At 41.6% G+C, this 16419-nt stretch overlaps 1 protein-coding gene across 7 annotated transcripts in view; it reads left to right on the forward strand.

Annotated features, from left to right (window-relative positions):
* Positions 1–16419, forward strand: part of NGEF (neuronal guanine nucleotide exchange factor) — a 208131-nt gene that overhangs the window by 178362 nt on the left and 13350 nt on the right. For all 7 annotated transcript variants that reach the window (XM_040348941.1, XM_040348939.1, XM_040348943.1 and 4 more), the window contains 3 exons: positions 8771–8845; positions 10671–10760; positions 14739–14902. In XM_040348941.1, the coding sequence (XP_040204875.1) occupies positions 8771–8845; positions 10671–10760; positions 14739–14902 (329 nt within the window). The remainder of the gene's footprint in view (positions 1–8770; positions 8846–10670; positions 10761–14738; positions 14903–16419) is intronic.

The following is a 16419-nucleotide window of genomic DNA, read 5'->3' on the forward strand; positions in this document are numbered from 1 at the left end:
ATTGCACATGACAATGTATTACTTCAGGCAGAATGCAGAATACCGGTAACACACAGTTTAGAAGTAGATCTTGCTGAGCAGCATCCTAAACATGGATATAATGGTTAGTAGTACTCCAGGGCATCATAACTAGGACAGGCACTGTTTAATCACTGTCTGCTTACTTTAAGATTTGTTAGTAATATTCTGTAAAACAGAACAGTGATCTAAACAGTTAGGCCAAGCTGCTGGAGTCAAAGACATACTCTGCTTCCTTTAATAGTATTATGCTTTTAACAAGGCTGTGTTATTTAGAGTATGAAAGATAACTAAATACTGGGAAGAGAATTTCAGGAGGACTTCCAATAGTCACATGTGATAAAGAGTGATATATCTCAAGGGAAGTAATTCATCAGGAACAAACTGTATTAACTCTGCTAAAGTTAGACCAGCGCATGATAGATTCTGATTTGCTGCTATGGGTTCCTGTACCTAGAGACCCTGGCACGTTATACCATTTTTAATCCATATACCTGCGCAAAAGAAGGCACATATTTATTTTTCCTGCCACCCATGTTGCTTAATGCTGCTTTGTTTCAGAGAACTGGTCCCGTACACACGACCGGTTTCCTCGACAGAATCCATCAAGAAACTTGGTGGCAGAGCTTTTTTGTTGAGGAAAACGGTCGTGTGTATGTTTTTCATCAAGGAAACTGTCGAGGAATTCGACAAGGAAAAAAGAGAGCAAGTTCTCTATTTCCTTGACGGGAGTCTCAACTTCCTCATCGTGTTCCTCGTCGGGCTGGTTTTCAACGAGAAACGCGAGTGTGTGTATGCTAAGAAACCCGCGCATGCTCAGAATAAAGTATGAGACGGGAGCGCACCTTCGGTAAAAGTATGGTTTGTAATGGAGATAACACATTTTTCACGCTGTAACAGACTGAAAAGTGCAAATCGTCTCTTACCAAACTTTTACTTAACACGCGGTAACATGAGATTAGCAAAAGCAGCCCCAAGGGTTTTGCCAGTAGAATCGAACTTCCCCTGCAGATGTATGTGTTGTACGTCACCGCGTTTGAGATTGAGGAGATTTTGTCTTGACCGTGTGTACGCAAAGCAAGCTTGTCGAGTTCCTCGACAAGCCTAACAAGGAACTCGTCGAGGAAAACAATGTGTCTTTTCCGACGAGTTCCTCGGTCATGTGCACGAGGCTTTACTTGTAGGTGCTTGAAATATCTCCTAAACCTCCACGGTTTAGGAGATATTTACTATAATCACGGGCGGTGCTGTCTATGGCGCATGCGCCGTAGGCGCACTGTAGTGTGCCATTCCTCATTGAGGTCACTGCCATTCCACGCGCATGCCTTTGTCTTGCAGGTGGTGTTTTTTTTTCCTGGGTTTACTTCCTCTTGAAGTCCGCTGGGAAACAAACAGCTCCCGGAGTGTCCCTCTTCATGGTACCCTGAAGCTCCTACTGGTTCCTTCCTTTGATCTTACATAATTTTAGAATACATTAGTTACATGTGGGCGGGACCTCTCACCTTGCACACGGGAGTACCTTTTGCACAGAGCATGCTTCTCAATGCCCGGGACCAGGCAGAGACTGCGGTCATCGAGGCAATTCCCTGACTTAGAGATGGGACTTCACTGTGTACAGAGTTCCTCCAAAAAGTGTCTTGTCCGATGATACACTGTAACTTGTATGCTTGCATTAAGAGAGACGTGCAGAGCCTGCGCCCACTCCACTAGTCCTGCGTACCTCTGTCACCTCACAGCCACTAACAGAATGGGGTCCCACTGTGCACCTAGAACGTATTAACTCCTTTCTTTCCATACCTCATGACCAGAGTCATAGGTCTCCATAACGCCAGATCATATTTGGTTACTTATGAGTCAACAATTGAAATTATGCTACTGAGTTACTTTCACTAGAGAAATGTCTGTTTTTGTGTTAGGTTACATTTACTATGTCATACACTTATTCATATAGTTCATTCATGACATGAACAAATCAAGGCTTACTGTGAATCCTACTTAAATAAATATTTAGTGACTTGGTCTAATGCTGTTGGTGAATTTTGAAAGCATGTGTTTGTTGTGAGATTGGCGAGCCTGCACATAATTCCACGTCACATCTATGCTTTTTTTCAGCAATTGCATTTTTATCAAGGGTCAGACAAGACAGTGTTTTTTTTTTTTTGCTTTTTTAGTTCAATGGAGACGCTGCAGAAAAGTATTTAGTGCTTTTTGTGGTGATTTTTCTGTGATTTGTGTTTTTTATAATCTACCCAACAACAAATTGGCCCCAAAAAAAGCATTAAAAATGCAAAACGCAAATTGGTGCAAAATCACATGAGCAAAACAAAAAATGCACAGCAAAAAGCACTGCAGAAACAACCAAAATCAAAATGTATAGGTGTGTCCTGAGCCTTACAGCAGGCTGCTTCTTTATGTGTGTTGTGTGGAGAGGGAGAGGGTAGTGTGGGTTTTGATTAGTTTAGCATGTTAGAAGCATATAGTATGATTGTTAATCGGCAGAGAAGCTGATAATAAGTAAAGCGCTGCGCAAACTGTTGGCGCTATATAAATCCTGTATAATAATAATAATCTATTGCAACTTTAAGGCCTCATGCACACAGGATGTTTAAAAAACGCATTTTTGAATAGCGTTTATGGGCGTTTTTCCAAGTTTTTTGGCTTATGCCTCCAAATGCCTGACATTTTATGTATGCATAGACACATAGGGGCAGTTAAAAAAAACATCAGACGCCCCTAACAGCAGCTGTAAAAATGCTCTGTGTGCATGAGCCCTAAGACCAATGACAAATAGTGCAGGGCTATTATCAATAGTGCCTTGCTTGGCACTAGTGCTGGTAATCTATTGCCATTTTAAAGCGGAGCTCCGCCAATTTTTTTTTTTTAAGTCAGCAGCTACAAATACTGCAGCTGCTGACTGTTAAAATAAGGACACTTACATGTCTAGGGCGCCCGCGATGTTGGCACCCGAACTCTCCCTTGGCTCTCAGGTGCTACCGCTGCCATCTTCGGTAAGGGAATCTGGCAGTGAAGCCTTGCAGGCTTCATTTCCTGGTTCCCTACTGCGCATGCGCGACTCGGGTGTTCCCATTGTTCCCTGCTGTCTTCTGGGACCTGTGTGTATCCCAGAAGACAGTGAGGGGGTGTGGCGTAGATACCGCGGGTGGCTCAGGTATCTATGCCCGGAAGTGGGAGCAAAATACCTGTATTACACAGGTATCTGCTCCCCCCTCAAATGTGACACCGAAAGGGGGGAGGGCTCCGAAAAGTTAAATTTTTGGGTGGAACTCCGCTTTAAGACAGATGACAATTCAACACTGTTGTTTGAGAAAACTGTATCAGGCTTTGTGAGCAAGATTATCATGCTTAGCACATAAACTGAACATCTGTTGCAACTTGTGGACTTATATGTCACTTTTGTTTGAGAAAACTGTTCCAGGCTATGCTGGCAACACCATCTCACTTGGCAGAGAAGCTGACAATATATTGCAATTTTGTGACTAATCAGAAGAGCTGTCCATGTATTTTTTAATTAAAAAAAATCTGAATACACGTATATTTTGTAAAAATCTTGGCTGACATAACATTGCATTGTTTGTCTGGCCACAATGTTACAATATGCTGTGTTGTTCATGCAATTTCTCACATGGTTGATGATTAAAACAAGCACTTCTACAGTATCTCACAAAAGTAAGTACACCCCTCACATTTTTGTAACTTTTCATGTGACAACACTGAAGAAATTACACTTTGCTACAATGTAAAGTAGTGAGTGTACAGCTTGTATAACAGTGTACATTTTCTGTTCCCTCAAAATAACTCAATACACAGCCATTAATGTCTAAACCTCTGGCAACAAAAGTGAGTACACCCCTAAGTGAAAATGTCCAAATTGGGCCCAAAATGTCAATATATTGTGTGGCCACTATTATTTTAACACTCTTGGGCATGAAGTTCACCAGAGCTTCACAGGTTGCCACTGGATTCCTCTTCCACTCCTTCATGATGACATCACAGAGCTGGTGGATGTTAGAGACCTTGTGCTCCTCCACTTTCCATTTGAGGATGACCCAGAGATGCTCAATAGGGTTTAGGTTCGGCGACATGCTTGGCCCTCAGCTTCTTTAGCAAGGCAGTGGTCGTCTTGGAGGTGTGTTTGGGGTTGTTATGTTGGAATACTGCCCTGCGGCTCAGTCTCCGAAGGGAGGGGGTGATGCATTGCTTCAGTATGTCACAGTACATGTTGCCAATTATGGTTCCCTGTAGCTCCCCAGTGCTGGCACCACTCATGCAGCCCCAGACCATGACATTCCCAACACAATGCTTGACTGTAGGCAAGACACACTTGTCTTTGTACTCCTCACCTGGTTGCTGCCACACACGTTTAACAACATCTGAACCAAATAAGTTTATCTTGGTCTCAACAGGACATGGTTCCAGTAATCATGTCCTTGGTCTGCTTGTCTTCAGCAAACTGCAGACTTTTGTGCGTATCATCTCTAGAAGAGGCTTCCTTCTAGGACAACAGCCATGCAGACCAATTTTATGCAGTGTGCGGCGTATGTTCTGAGCACTGACAGGCTGACCACCCCCCCACCCCTTCAACCTCTGCAGAAATGCTGGCAGCACTCATACGTCTATTTCCCAAAGACAACCTCTGCATATGACACTGAGCATGTGCACTCAACTTCTTTGGTCGACTATGGCGAGGCCTGTTCTGAGTGAAACCTGTCCTGTTAAACCGCTGTATGGTCTTGGCCACCGTGCTGCAGCTCAGTTTCAGGGTCTTGGCAATCTTCTTATAGCCTAGGCCATCTTTATGTAGAGCAACAATTCTTTTTTTCAGATCCTCAGAGAGTTCTTTGCCATGAGGTGCCGTGTTGAACTTTCAATGACCAGTATGAGAGAGTGAGAGCAATAACACCAAATTTAACACACCTGCTCCTCATTCACACCTGAGACCGTGTAACACTAACGAGTCACATGACATCTGGGAGGGAAAATGGCTAATTGGGGCCAATTTGGATATTTGCACTTAGGGGTATACTCACCAATGGCTGTGTGTTGAATTATTTTGAGAGGACAGCAAATTTACACTGTTATACAAGATGTACACTCACTACTTTACATTGTAGCAAAGTGTTATTTCTTCAGTGTTGTCGCATGAAAATATCTAATAAAATATTTACAAAATGTGAGAGGTGTACTCACTTTTGTGAGATACTGTAAGTATGCAGGCATTTGGGGTAAAGCTGTCCACATAGACTGTCTTCTGCACCGCCATCGACGTCATCTCTTCCACAGTGAGAGCTCCTCGTGAGGACAGGAGTTGAGAACCACTGGTCTATGTGGACACCTTAACTGGCCCTTTAGTATTCCATGCTGTGCACTGTCCATTGCTGTGTTCTTGTTTTGTGCCCCATATGCAGGGTCCTCTGGGAAGTGAGAGATCCTTCCTGGTGAAACCTCTGGCAATGTATGGCTAAATGCTAGTCTCCATTAGTACAGTATTTTAAGTAATATAGTCTTGAGAAAAATAGGTATTAGTTTCAATTATACAGAATAAAAAATAAACAAACAGGGGCTTGCTCAGATGACCAAGCCCCACCTATAATTAAAATGTCACCTTGGGGCTGACCGGTCTGTTAATATTATTATTATACACGATTTATATAGCGTCAACAGTTTACAGTTGACAGTACAGTTCAATACAGAAGGTACAGGAGGGCCCTGTTCATAGAGCTTACATTCTAAAGGGAGGGGGTGGTGGTACAAAAGGTAATAGCTGCAGAGAATAATTTGATGGGGGTGGCTCGGGGACAGTTGTTAAATGGGTACGGGGTAGGCTTCCCTGAATAAATTAGTTTTCAGGGATCTCCTTAAGGTGGACAGGGTAGGGGCTGATCAGACATACCGGGGCAGGGAGTTCCAGAGGATGAGAGAGGCTCTGGAGAAGTCCTGAAAGCAAACATGGGAGGAGGTAACAAGGGAGCTAGAGAGCATACGGTAGTTAATAGTACCATTTTAGCTTCAGTATGCTCTCTGCCTTGCTCAGGATACACAGATGGAATATTACAATGGTCACACCACATTTCTGATATTTTTGGTGACATTTGCTTTATTTCTAGAAATCTTCTTCTGGATATTTTGGTCTGTCTCATTTTAGCTGCCCTCCTAGATGCCAGATTACTAGATCGGCAATTGAAAACTTTGTGGATACATTTCTTTTTGTCAGCTTGAAATGTACAAAGTAGTGTTTACCACATACAGCCCTGTAAGCAGACAATCACCCTTCCGTTTTTGTTGGTACTATCACCTGCAAGGGTTCTCGGTTTCTGTCTACATTATTACCTACGGAACATAATAAGAATTCCAGCCACTCCCTGCTATAAATGGCTTTACATTTCATGCGTCACACTGCAGAGTTACGGATCACAACCTTGTAATATCCTTGTTAACTGATTGCTATTTCAAGTATGTATGTTAGTGTTTGTTTACGTCTGTTTATTCTGGACTAGATACAGATAGCTTCAGTTTTACTGAATGATGATGGGAAAATGCTAGCAAAATTGTATTGACTGTTTGTCTTTCGCTAAGCATTCCTCACCATGCTCTATAAACAGATTTGGGTCGTAGAGCATGGGGATATGGAAGATCATAATGAATCTGTTTTCATAATGCCTCCGACATCCATTTGATAATAATAAGTAACAGGTTAAATTAGTCAGTAAATTACTGACACATGCCAAAATGTGTGATTAAGGTTACAACAGAACAGGATTTATTTTGCCAAGCGTGTAATTTCAACCATTTTGAATCAACCGGGAATATGATACAAATTGATTGCCTTAAACCAGTCAATCTACTACTCACACGTTTGATTGTCCACCCAAATTTTAGGGCTATAAATTGACAGATTTAATACAGGTTATTTGAAAAATCTATTTAAACCAGACAAACTGATAACAATTCAGTCAAAAGCAATTTTCCACTGGGTTAGATCAATGCTATTTCAATCCCATCTCTTTGCAGCCGATCAAGATAATTAATTTCTACATTTTATCACTCAAGATTTATATTCCATCTTGACCAAAAGTGGTTGGAATTGCAGGAAAGTTGTCATATTTATGGTGACTTTAAAGGCTTTGTAGACATGCATTGTTTTCCAGTAGAATCCTATTTACAGTACTTTGGTTATGCAGTGTAGGTAATAGGTCTAAAGCTGCATTTGACCTACTTTGCATTTCTTTGAATGCAGCAGGTCATACAGAGATGTATTTGCTATGCAGGCCTTTTAAGCAGAAGTTTTGGGTTTATAAAAAAACAAACACACATACTCACCCTAAGGCCTCGTACACACGGTCGGTCAAAACCGATGAAAACAGACGGAAGGTCAAAAATTTTAGAACTTGCTTTAATATTGAACCGATGGACGCCTAACCGATAGGTCAAAACCGATGGTTAGTACGCAAAAGCATTGGTTAAAAACTTGTGCATGCTCAGAATCAAGTCGACGCATGCTTGGAAGCATTGAACTTCATTTCACTTCATTTTTCTCTTCACGTCCTTGTGTTTTACGTCACCGCGTTGGACTCGATCGTTTTTTTAACTGATGGTGTGTAGGCACAACAGACCCTCAGTCAGCTTCATCGGTTAACCGATAAGAACGGTCCTTCGGACCGTTCTTATCGGATGGACTGATCGTGTGTACAGGGCCTTAGGCTACAGCTATCCCACATCAGCTCTAAGCCCGAGGACTAAGTGATTGTATAACCATTGATCACTCCGTTATTGGTCTGTTCAGAGCAGAGAGCAAAGACCGGTGCACACAACAATGGAAAGCACCAATATGCGTGAGTGAAGGCCAGTTAGATGATGCAGGCATCCAAAGATATTTAACTGGCATGGTATCAGATGCACAAGATGAACTTTAGAACCACTGACCAATCCAGCTCTGTACCTTCAATTTAATTAAAGCAATCTCTTATTAAGATAAATATGGATGCTTCCATTACTGACCCTCTGAAAATTCTAATTGTCTTCCTGTTATGATGACCTCTGTCTTAAGCATAGTGGCTAAGTGGTTAGCCCTTCAGCCCAGTAACCCTAGTTACTGGTTCGAATACCCAACCATGACACTACCTGCCTGGAGCATGTTCTCCCTGTGCCTGTGTCGGTTTTGTACGGACACTCTGGTTTCCTGCCACATTGCAAATACATGTTGTTAGGTTAATTGGTTCCTGTATAAATTGCCATTAGTGTGTGTATGTATAAATGTGAGTTAGGACCGTAGATTGTAAGCTTCTTGAGGGCAGGGACTGATGTGATTGTATAATATACATGTAAAGCACTGTGTAAATTGATGGTGCTATAGAAGTACCTATAATAAATAAATAAGTACTTCTATGCAAACTTGCACTCAATTAGTGATGGCAGCCCCTATGCTTCTCAGTAAAGGTGAATGTTGAATTGATGTATTTGCCTGAAATAGACCATTAGACATAATAATGACCATGTACTTGGCATAGTGCGTATGGCAAGTGTTCAGTACAGCAGGTATTCTGGTAGGTGTGTATTGAAAACCTGTTGAAAAGTTGCTGCCACAACATAAAAGGTACAGTACAAATGAATCACAAACAACCACTTGGAGGCCACTTATGTAAAAGGTCTCGGCTTTTCAGTGCAAGCTTAAAGTAATTGGTTGGTTTCAAAATTCACAATAATAATGTGACTGATGTATCTGTTTACTTGACAGAATATCTTAACTAAAGTCGAGGAGGGCTCAGAGCGAGAGGCATCAGCACTTCAAGCACACCGCGAACTGGAGAAAGTAAGAGTCACTTAGATATATAAACTGTATGAAAAATGGAGCTAAGAAACATTAGGGGAAAAAAAACAGAAGCCAGTGTTTGTAAATGCATCACACTAAATTCCCGAGAACTAAACTGTGACTCATTCCATAAAAATGACCCATACTGCTGTAAGAGATGTATAAATAGTACAGTACACATACAAAAGGATGGAGAGTTTTCTAAGCCCAAATCAATGTGCCACTGAATGTTAATGTAACAATGGGAAACTGATTTAGGCCTCTGAGTAATATCCTGCATTACGTATTCTGAAATGGAAATTTTTATGTGTTTTTTTTTTTTTTCTTACCCCTTATTTACATTTAGAACACAGGTAACGTTTCTGTTTAAAAAAAATTGGTGAAGACCGGAAGAAATGTAGTGATTACCTAATATGGACAGTTAGATGGCTTGTTTTATTTCCCAGATAATAAAAGAAGAAATCAGATTGATCACAATGGGCAACAAATTGTTTAAGATATTCTACCCCTACTGATGACATGTATTTTATTATTAATAACATCTACCATATGTGCAAATGGCTTACAGAATAAAAGAATACCTATAAAGTGATTTTTGTTTAAACACTTGTTGGTGTTTATTTTAATGCCACCAGGGGACAAAGATAACTGAACCAAGTTTATAGATTGGAAATGCAGTGGCATGGCCACATCTGCCTCCTGATTTCTTTTCACACCACTGGCGTAAAGAAGCAAAGAAGCAAATTGCAAAGTGTATATGTTGTATACTGGGACACTGGTCAAGCTACAATTTTATTTCAGCCTATGGTGATGATGAACCATCAGAGGGCTGAAATCTAGGGCAAAGCTATAAAGTAATGGGAGACCAAGCAGAATATATATATATATATATATATATATATATATATATATATATATATATATATATATATATATATATATATGTGAATTTTTAAATTTTCTTAAACTGTGTTGTGTCCTTTTAAAAAATATATATTTATTTCTAGGTGCACAGTATAGGTGCATACAGTAGTAGCAGCAATTGACATTGCTTTGTTTATAAACAAAGCCATGTAAACTCTTTTGTCATAGCTGACATGACGATGACATGATTTCAAACTATGCTCATTGTTTTCTAGTCATTGCTGGAGACCTGGACCTGCCAGTGATAGCTGGGTGTCACAGTAATGCATGCTTCTAGCTTCCAGGGTTGTTCTGCTGAGATCCCCTTGTCTACAGCTGCTGTTCAGATCCGACACCACCATCCTTTCTTGGGATGTCATCGGGAGGCTACCGGCTTTTTCTGGTTTCAGGCACTGCTTCCCGATGACGCATCACTAGGCCCGCCCTCTCCTCCTTTAGTGAATGGAATGACTGTCGTGCTCCTGGTGCTTCCTGTGATATGCACATCACATATCCCAGGAGGCACAGGGGCACTGACACCATTTGCCTAGGCAATTTGGGAGGGCAGGACCGAGATTGCTAAATAAATATAAAAAAGTACATAAACCAAACAAAAGTGCAATATTTGTGCCGAGTAGGGGGGTGGCATGGAGAGGGGCAAAGATAATTTTTAAGGGTGAAGATCTGCATTAGGCATGCTTTGCTGGATGGATTTCACTCCTCTGAGGAATTTGTAGTGTATATGTAATAAAATGTAATGGGCTTGCCTGTAGTGGCCAGTTTGGTGGTTGATGTCACATCCATACTTTGGAACCTGGTTGGTTAATGTAGTCCACACTACAACTTCCCATAAGCAAGACCCCCTAAATGTATTATATGCATATGTCTGTGTCTCATTGGCTGTCTCCTCTGGCCTGTTTAGCTTGTACGAGCCTGTAATGATGGAGTCAGGAAGATGAGTCGTACAGAGCAGCTTATCAGCATAGAGAAGACACTTGAATTTAAGATCAAGGTATGGAATCTCTCCTCTTCACTTGTGGGGAAATATGAACTCTTTCAAGGGTGTAAAATGTAGGTGAAATTCTGTAAGTGAAAACTGAAAATATTACTGTGTCGCTGCTGTCTGCTGATTTGGATGAAAAACACCAGGCCCTTTGTCCCTAGCTGGCTCTTCTTTCTCATAGTGTATGGCGAATGATCTCTCCATTGACACCAACAAGAATATCTTTCCGCATGTTCTGCACAGGTAGAGCAAGATGTTGACTGATGTGCTTACAAGAGATTTAAATTTCAGTATTGCCCACAACAGGGGTATGTAATCACCTAATTCCCTACTACCGTGTTTCCCCGAAAATAAGACACCATCTTATATTTATTTTTCCTCCAGAAATCACACTATGGCTTATTTTCGGGGGATGTCTTATTTTTTTTACCGGCAAGTATGGTACAAGAGTATGGTACAACAATCTACATTTATTCAACTATCCCCTGGTGTTTGTGTGGGGTGAGAGACTGTTGCTGGTCAGTGCTGGGGAGAAGCTTTACTTCTTCCCCTGAGTACAGAGCGTCCTTCTCCTCACTTCACTGAGGAGACTTTTTACTTTCACTTTCACCTGACAGGGGGAGCCGACCGTACCGTATTTATGGGGCTGCCGACACCTCTCCGGTCACTTAGAGATACTGTGGAGCAGATAAGAAGGGCTGCACGACTTCTTTACAGCTCCTGAGCTCCGCACCAGTACAGTACGCCTATCACGTCTTGTTTTCCCGCCCGCGCCGCTACGCATACGACACGCCATCACTACGTCTTATTTTCGGGGATTCGACACGCCATCGCTACGTCTTATTTTCGGGGGGATGTCTTATATTTCGATCTTGCGTCGAAATCCCGCTACGGCTTATTTTCGGAGTACGTCTTATTTTCGGGGAAACACGGTACCAAAAATCTTGGTAATATACTGGTCAAAATTTGGACAGTTCTTGGGGTGTAGGATAAAATTGGCTCTGCTTGTAGCCTTGTCTGCTGCCCACCTGACATTCCTCATTTAAAAACTCAGGAACAGGCAGAAAATTGTTGCCCAAACAATGGCTACATCCAGTCAGGTGCAGCCACTGTTCATGTATTTTGACAATCAACAGGGCCAACTGTCAAAATGCAATTGCCACAAAGCACTTTATAGCATGGATGGAGGAATTGGTTAGATTTGCAGACTGAACAAAAACAATCTATAAGTGTGTGACCAGCTTTGGATGAAACTAAAGCTGTACACAAAATTCAAAGTTGAACTATTGCAATGTGTGTAAATTTAAATTTAAGACAATCACACAGAGCGGTCCTGGCTTACCACTTTCAATACAAAATCTGATATTTTAATATATTATTAGTGTAGTGCTTACCCCCACAAGGGCCGCTGAAGATAGACAGGTTCTCCCGAATAATACAGAGGCTGCTGCTCACTCAAGCACAGTCCCACACATACCGAAAATATTACCGTAATTGTATTCTTTTTCTTAAAAATAGCACACGTTCCTGCCCGGCTATCGTCGTTAATTGGACTGAGATACTGAACTTCATAACTCAAATTACCAATATACCACTACAACCCTGTGGAAGCAATTGATCAACAACAGCCTGCCACTCTACAAAGACACCTACGCCAATAGAGGATGCCCTCAAAAATACGACAAAGTCTGGTCTAAATGGCTAGCTGATCCATCTACGGCCACTGAAGTTCCCTAATTATCTAGCTCTCCAGGATACACCTTGTCGATGATAATTGTGTATTGTTGCAAAATTGTAATGTCTTGCTCTAACCGGTATAGCCATGTTCTCCACTAGTTGATAGCTCAGGAAGCTAATATGATGCATTCTTAATGGTGACTCCTTCTTATTGCCATATTATGCATGACTGAATACCTGATGATATGTTTCCTGCTATGGTCACCCTGATATCCTTGTATGGCCAATGTTTGTTGTTGTGTTTGTTTTTTGTGTTCTGAAAATCAATAAAAAGATTATTAAAAAAAATAAAAATAACACACGTTATACTTACCTGCTCTGTGCAGTGGTTTTGCACAGAGCAGCCCAGATTCTCCTCTTCTCTGGTCCCTCTTTGGCTGTCCTGGCCCCTCCCTCCTGATGAGTGCCCCCACAGCAAGCAGCTTGCTATGGGGGCACCCGAGCCAAGCCACAGCTACATGTGTCCATACAGACACAGAGCCATGGCTAGGCCCCACCCCAACCCCTCTCGCTCGTCATTGGCTCACTAACTTTGATTGACAGCAGCGGGAGCCAATGGCACTTTGCTGCTGTCTCAGCCAATGAGGAGGAGAGTCCCAGGCAGCCGAGTCTCTTGTGCAACATCGCTGGATAGAAATCAGCTCAGGTAAGCATTAAGGGGGGATGAGGGGGGCTGCTGCACACAGAAGTTATTTTTTATCTTAATGCAGATAAAAAAACTTCTGCTTTTACAACCACTTTAAGACTCCATCTAGGGTGGGTTTTCTTAACCAGGGTTCCATGAACCCTAGGGTTTCTCCATAGCTTGCTAGGGGTTCCTTTAACAATGAGCAATGTCTACCTCTCAAATAAGTTCCAAATAGCACCACTGTTTTTTTTAGTTATCTGTAAGGGGGTAATTCTTCCCTATGACCACAAGTGTAAGGCACATTTCTCCCACTGACCACACTGACGACCACTAATGTATCACAATTTGTAGACATGGTAAATTGTAGCAGCAGTTCCCTGAAAGCGGAAAGTTATTTCAAGGGTTGCTCTTTGTTGAAAAGGTTGAGAATGCCTGATATATGGGTTGTCTTTCTAGGGTTATTATTGAAGAAATTTAACAGGAGAGGGGTTTAGGTTTACAGGATTCTCCAAAATGATCAGTAATCACAGTAGATAGACAAAGTTTAATCTTCCCAAGAGTGGCTTTTCTGAGGGTAGCAGGGTATGGCTAAGATGTTGACTGCCCTGCAACAGCAGTCCATAAAGCAACCTCTGGCAACTGGTCTAATTATCAGTCTCAGTAAAGTCTTTTTACTCATAGTGTCCCTAGAGCTGTCAGCCACACAGCATCCTCAGGCAAGTCCTCTGTGAAAGAAATAAGGATCCCTCTTTCAGTCCAGGACTCAGTGCCCTTCAGCCTCTTGTACTTCTTTGACAATTCTTTTCAGGCCCTCAGCCCAACAACCGCTAATGCCCCATGAGCAAACTACTGACTCCTAGACTGACCCAGCATTTAACTTTGAAATACAGAAAGCTTTACTGCAAGGGTATTATTTATCAGTTATAACCCCTGACAGTTTTCTTGACCTCTGTCTCCTATTGAGAGTTCACTTCCTGTTCCATCGCCAAAACAGGAATTGAGAGGAAATCACTCCAAATGAGGGAATCCCCATTTTGCCACCTGGTCATCATTGGAAGATCCCTCTATTCCTGTTCTTTGACAACTCCAAATTTGTGATTTTCTTTCACTCTCACTCACGTTGATAACGATAAACAGGACAAATAGCGAGGGTGAATCTCCCTAATGGGGGTACAGACAGCAAAAGACACCTGACAGGTGTTATAAACCTTCTCCACTCTATCCAAACCTAAAAAAAAAAGTTTTGCCTTTAATTATACTTTAAAAAGTCTATATCTCAGAACACCTTTACCGGTAAAATGTTAAACGATAATTAAAGATTTTCACATACCATCATGCACAAGCAATAAAACAACCTCAGCAATAAAGAAGGTGTGTTTGTGAGATATATGATTCTTGGCACTGATTAACTTTCTCTAACATTGGTACATCTATTGCTACACATCGTGCCACTTATGAGAAAAAAAAAATGTATCCCTTCTACTTGTTTGTGTGGGATATTTCCAGGACAGGGGGAGCGGGTGGAGGGTAGGACCAAAAATGATTGCATTATACAGCACACTCATCTCAACCCCATACATTTGTTTTTCTTTCTGTTAATTATTTTTCCCTCTTCCTGACAGTCTGTACCCATCATCTCTCACTCACGATGGCTATTAAAGCAGGGTGAACTACAACAAATGTCAGGACCGCGCACATCCCGCACTCTCCGCACGAAGAAACTCTTCCGCCCAGTTTATCTCTTCCTCTTCAACGATTTGCTCCTCCTCTGCAAACGTCAGCCTGGGTGAGTGGCAAATGAAACAATCAGCTGAAAGTTATTGGTATTATCTAGGAAAGCATGGGGAGGTCAGTTTATGTGCTTAATATTAATTGGCTCCAACTCTTGTATTGTTCCAATCATTGAAGCCCTGCCCAACCATATTGGGCCTTGAAATGGTTGCCGCTTTTCCCCAGAATTCTCTATTTGCTACAGACTATTCCCATTAAGATCCCGTCTACTTTTTTTAAGGCATTTAGACGAATATGCACAAAATTTATTTGGAATTTAAAACAGCCTCGAATTAAATGGGACAAACTCGTTCTTCCCAAACTTTTGGGGGGTATAGGATTGCCTGATGTGCAAAAATACTATTGGGCTTGCCACATGACTCGCATTTTAGATTGGCATTTGCATTCCCATACTAAGGCTTGGGTCGAATTGGAAGGTGTTTCCTCGTCTCCTGTCTTACCGCTTACGCATTTGCCTTGGATTGCTGCTCGCAAAATCCCACCTGTCGCCTGCTCTCACCCTTTGGTGGGTCCTACCTTGCAAACTTTTAGGGCTCTCTGTAAAAATCTACATTTTTCCTCATTATATGGTCCCATGACTCCTGTTAACTTAAACCCAGAGATTTCTTTAGGACAATCGGTGTTTGACGTATCCGGTTCCGCATACGTCAAATCGATCAGAGCTGAAACCTTTTTTGACAACGGTAAACTTCTTACTTTCGATTCTTTTCAACTTTCCCACCCTGACATTATTATACAACCCTCTGGATATGAACAGGTTAAACATTTTTTCAATCGCACTGGCTCAAATTCTGTATGGTGTAGACGCAAGTCTCCTTTTGAGAACTTGTGTCTCCAAAATTCTCCTAAAAAACATTTGATTTCCGCGATGTATGCGTCATTTTTTGCAACGTTCGACATTAAGAATGATGTAGTGAATCTCAAATGGGAAAGCGACCTAGACGTATCCCTATCGAGTAATGAATGGGAACATGTTTTTCAACATATACATAAGGGATCCCTGAATGTATTGACACAGGAAAACAATTACAAATTATACTCTAGGTGGTATAGGACCCCTGCCATCATTCATAAATATAATGCAAACATTTCTCCACTATGTTGGCGATGTAACCGTGCTCAAGGCACACTCTTGCACATATGGTGGGGATGCGATCTGATCAGACCCTTCTGGAAGGAGGTCCATCAATTAATTTCTCGCATTACAACATATACCCCTGACTTCACTGCCGCCCAGTATTTACTACACCACTCCTCTCTACCGCAATACATTTATAAGAAATCATTGATGTTCCACCTAATCAATGCTGCCAAACTATGTGTACCCATTCGATGGACACAGTCATCACCTCCTTCCATTTCGGATTGGTTTAATAAAATTGGATACATGGCCGAAATGGAAGAACTCATTTCCCAATCTAAAGATTCTCCTAAGACCTTTTATGAAAAATGGGCATGCTGGTTGTCTTTCAAGAACTCCGCTGAATTTCATTCTTTAAGGACTGCTTCACT

The sequence above is a fragment of the Rana temporaria genome, chromosome 4 (genome assembly GCF_905171775.1).
Source record: "Rana temporaria chromosome 4, aRanTem1.1, whole genome shotgun sequence".
Classification (NCBI taxonomy): Eukaryota; Metazoa; Chordata; class Amphibia; order Anura; family Ranidae; genus Rana; species Rana temporaria.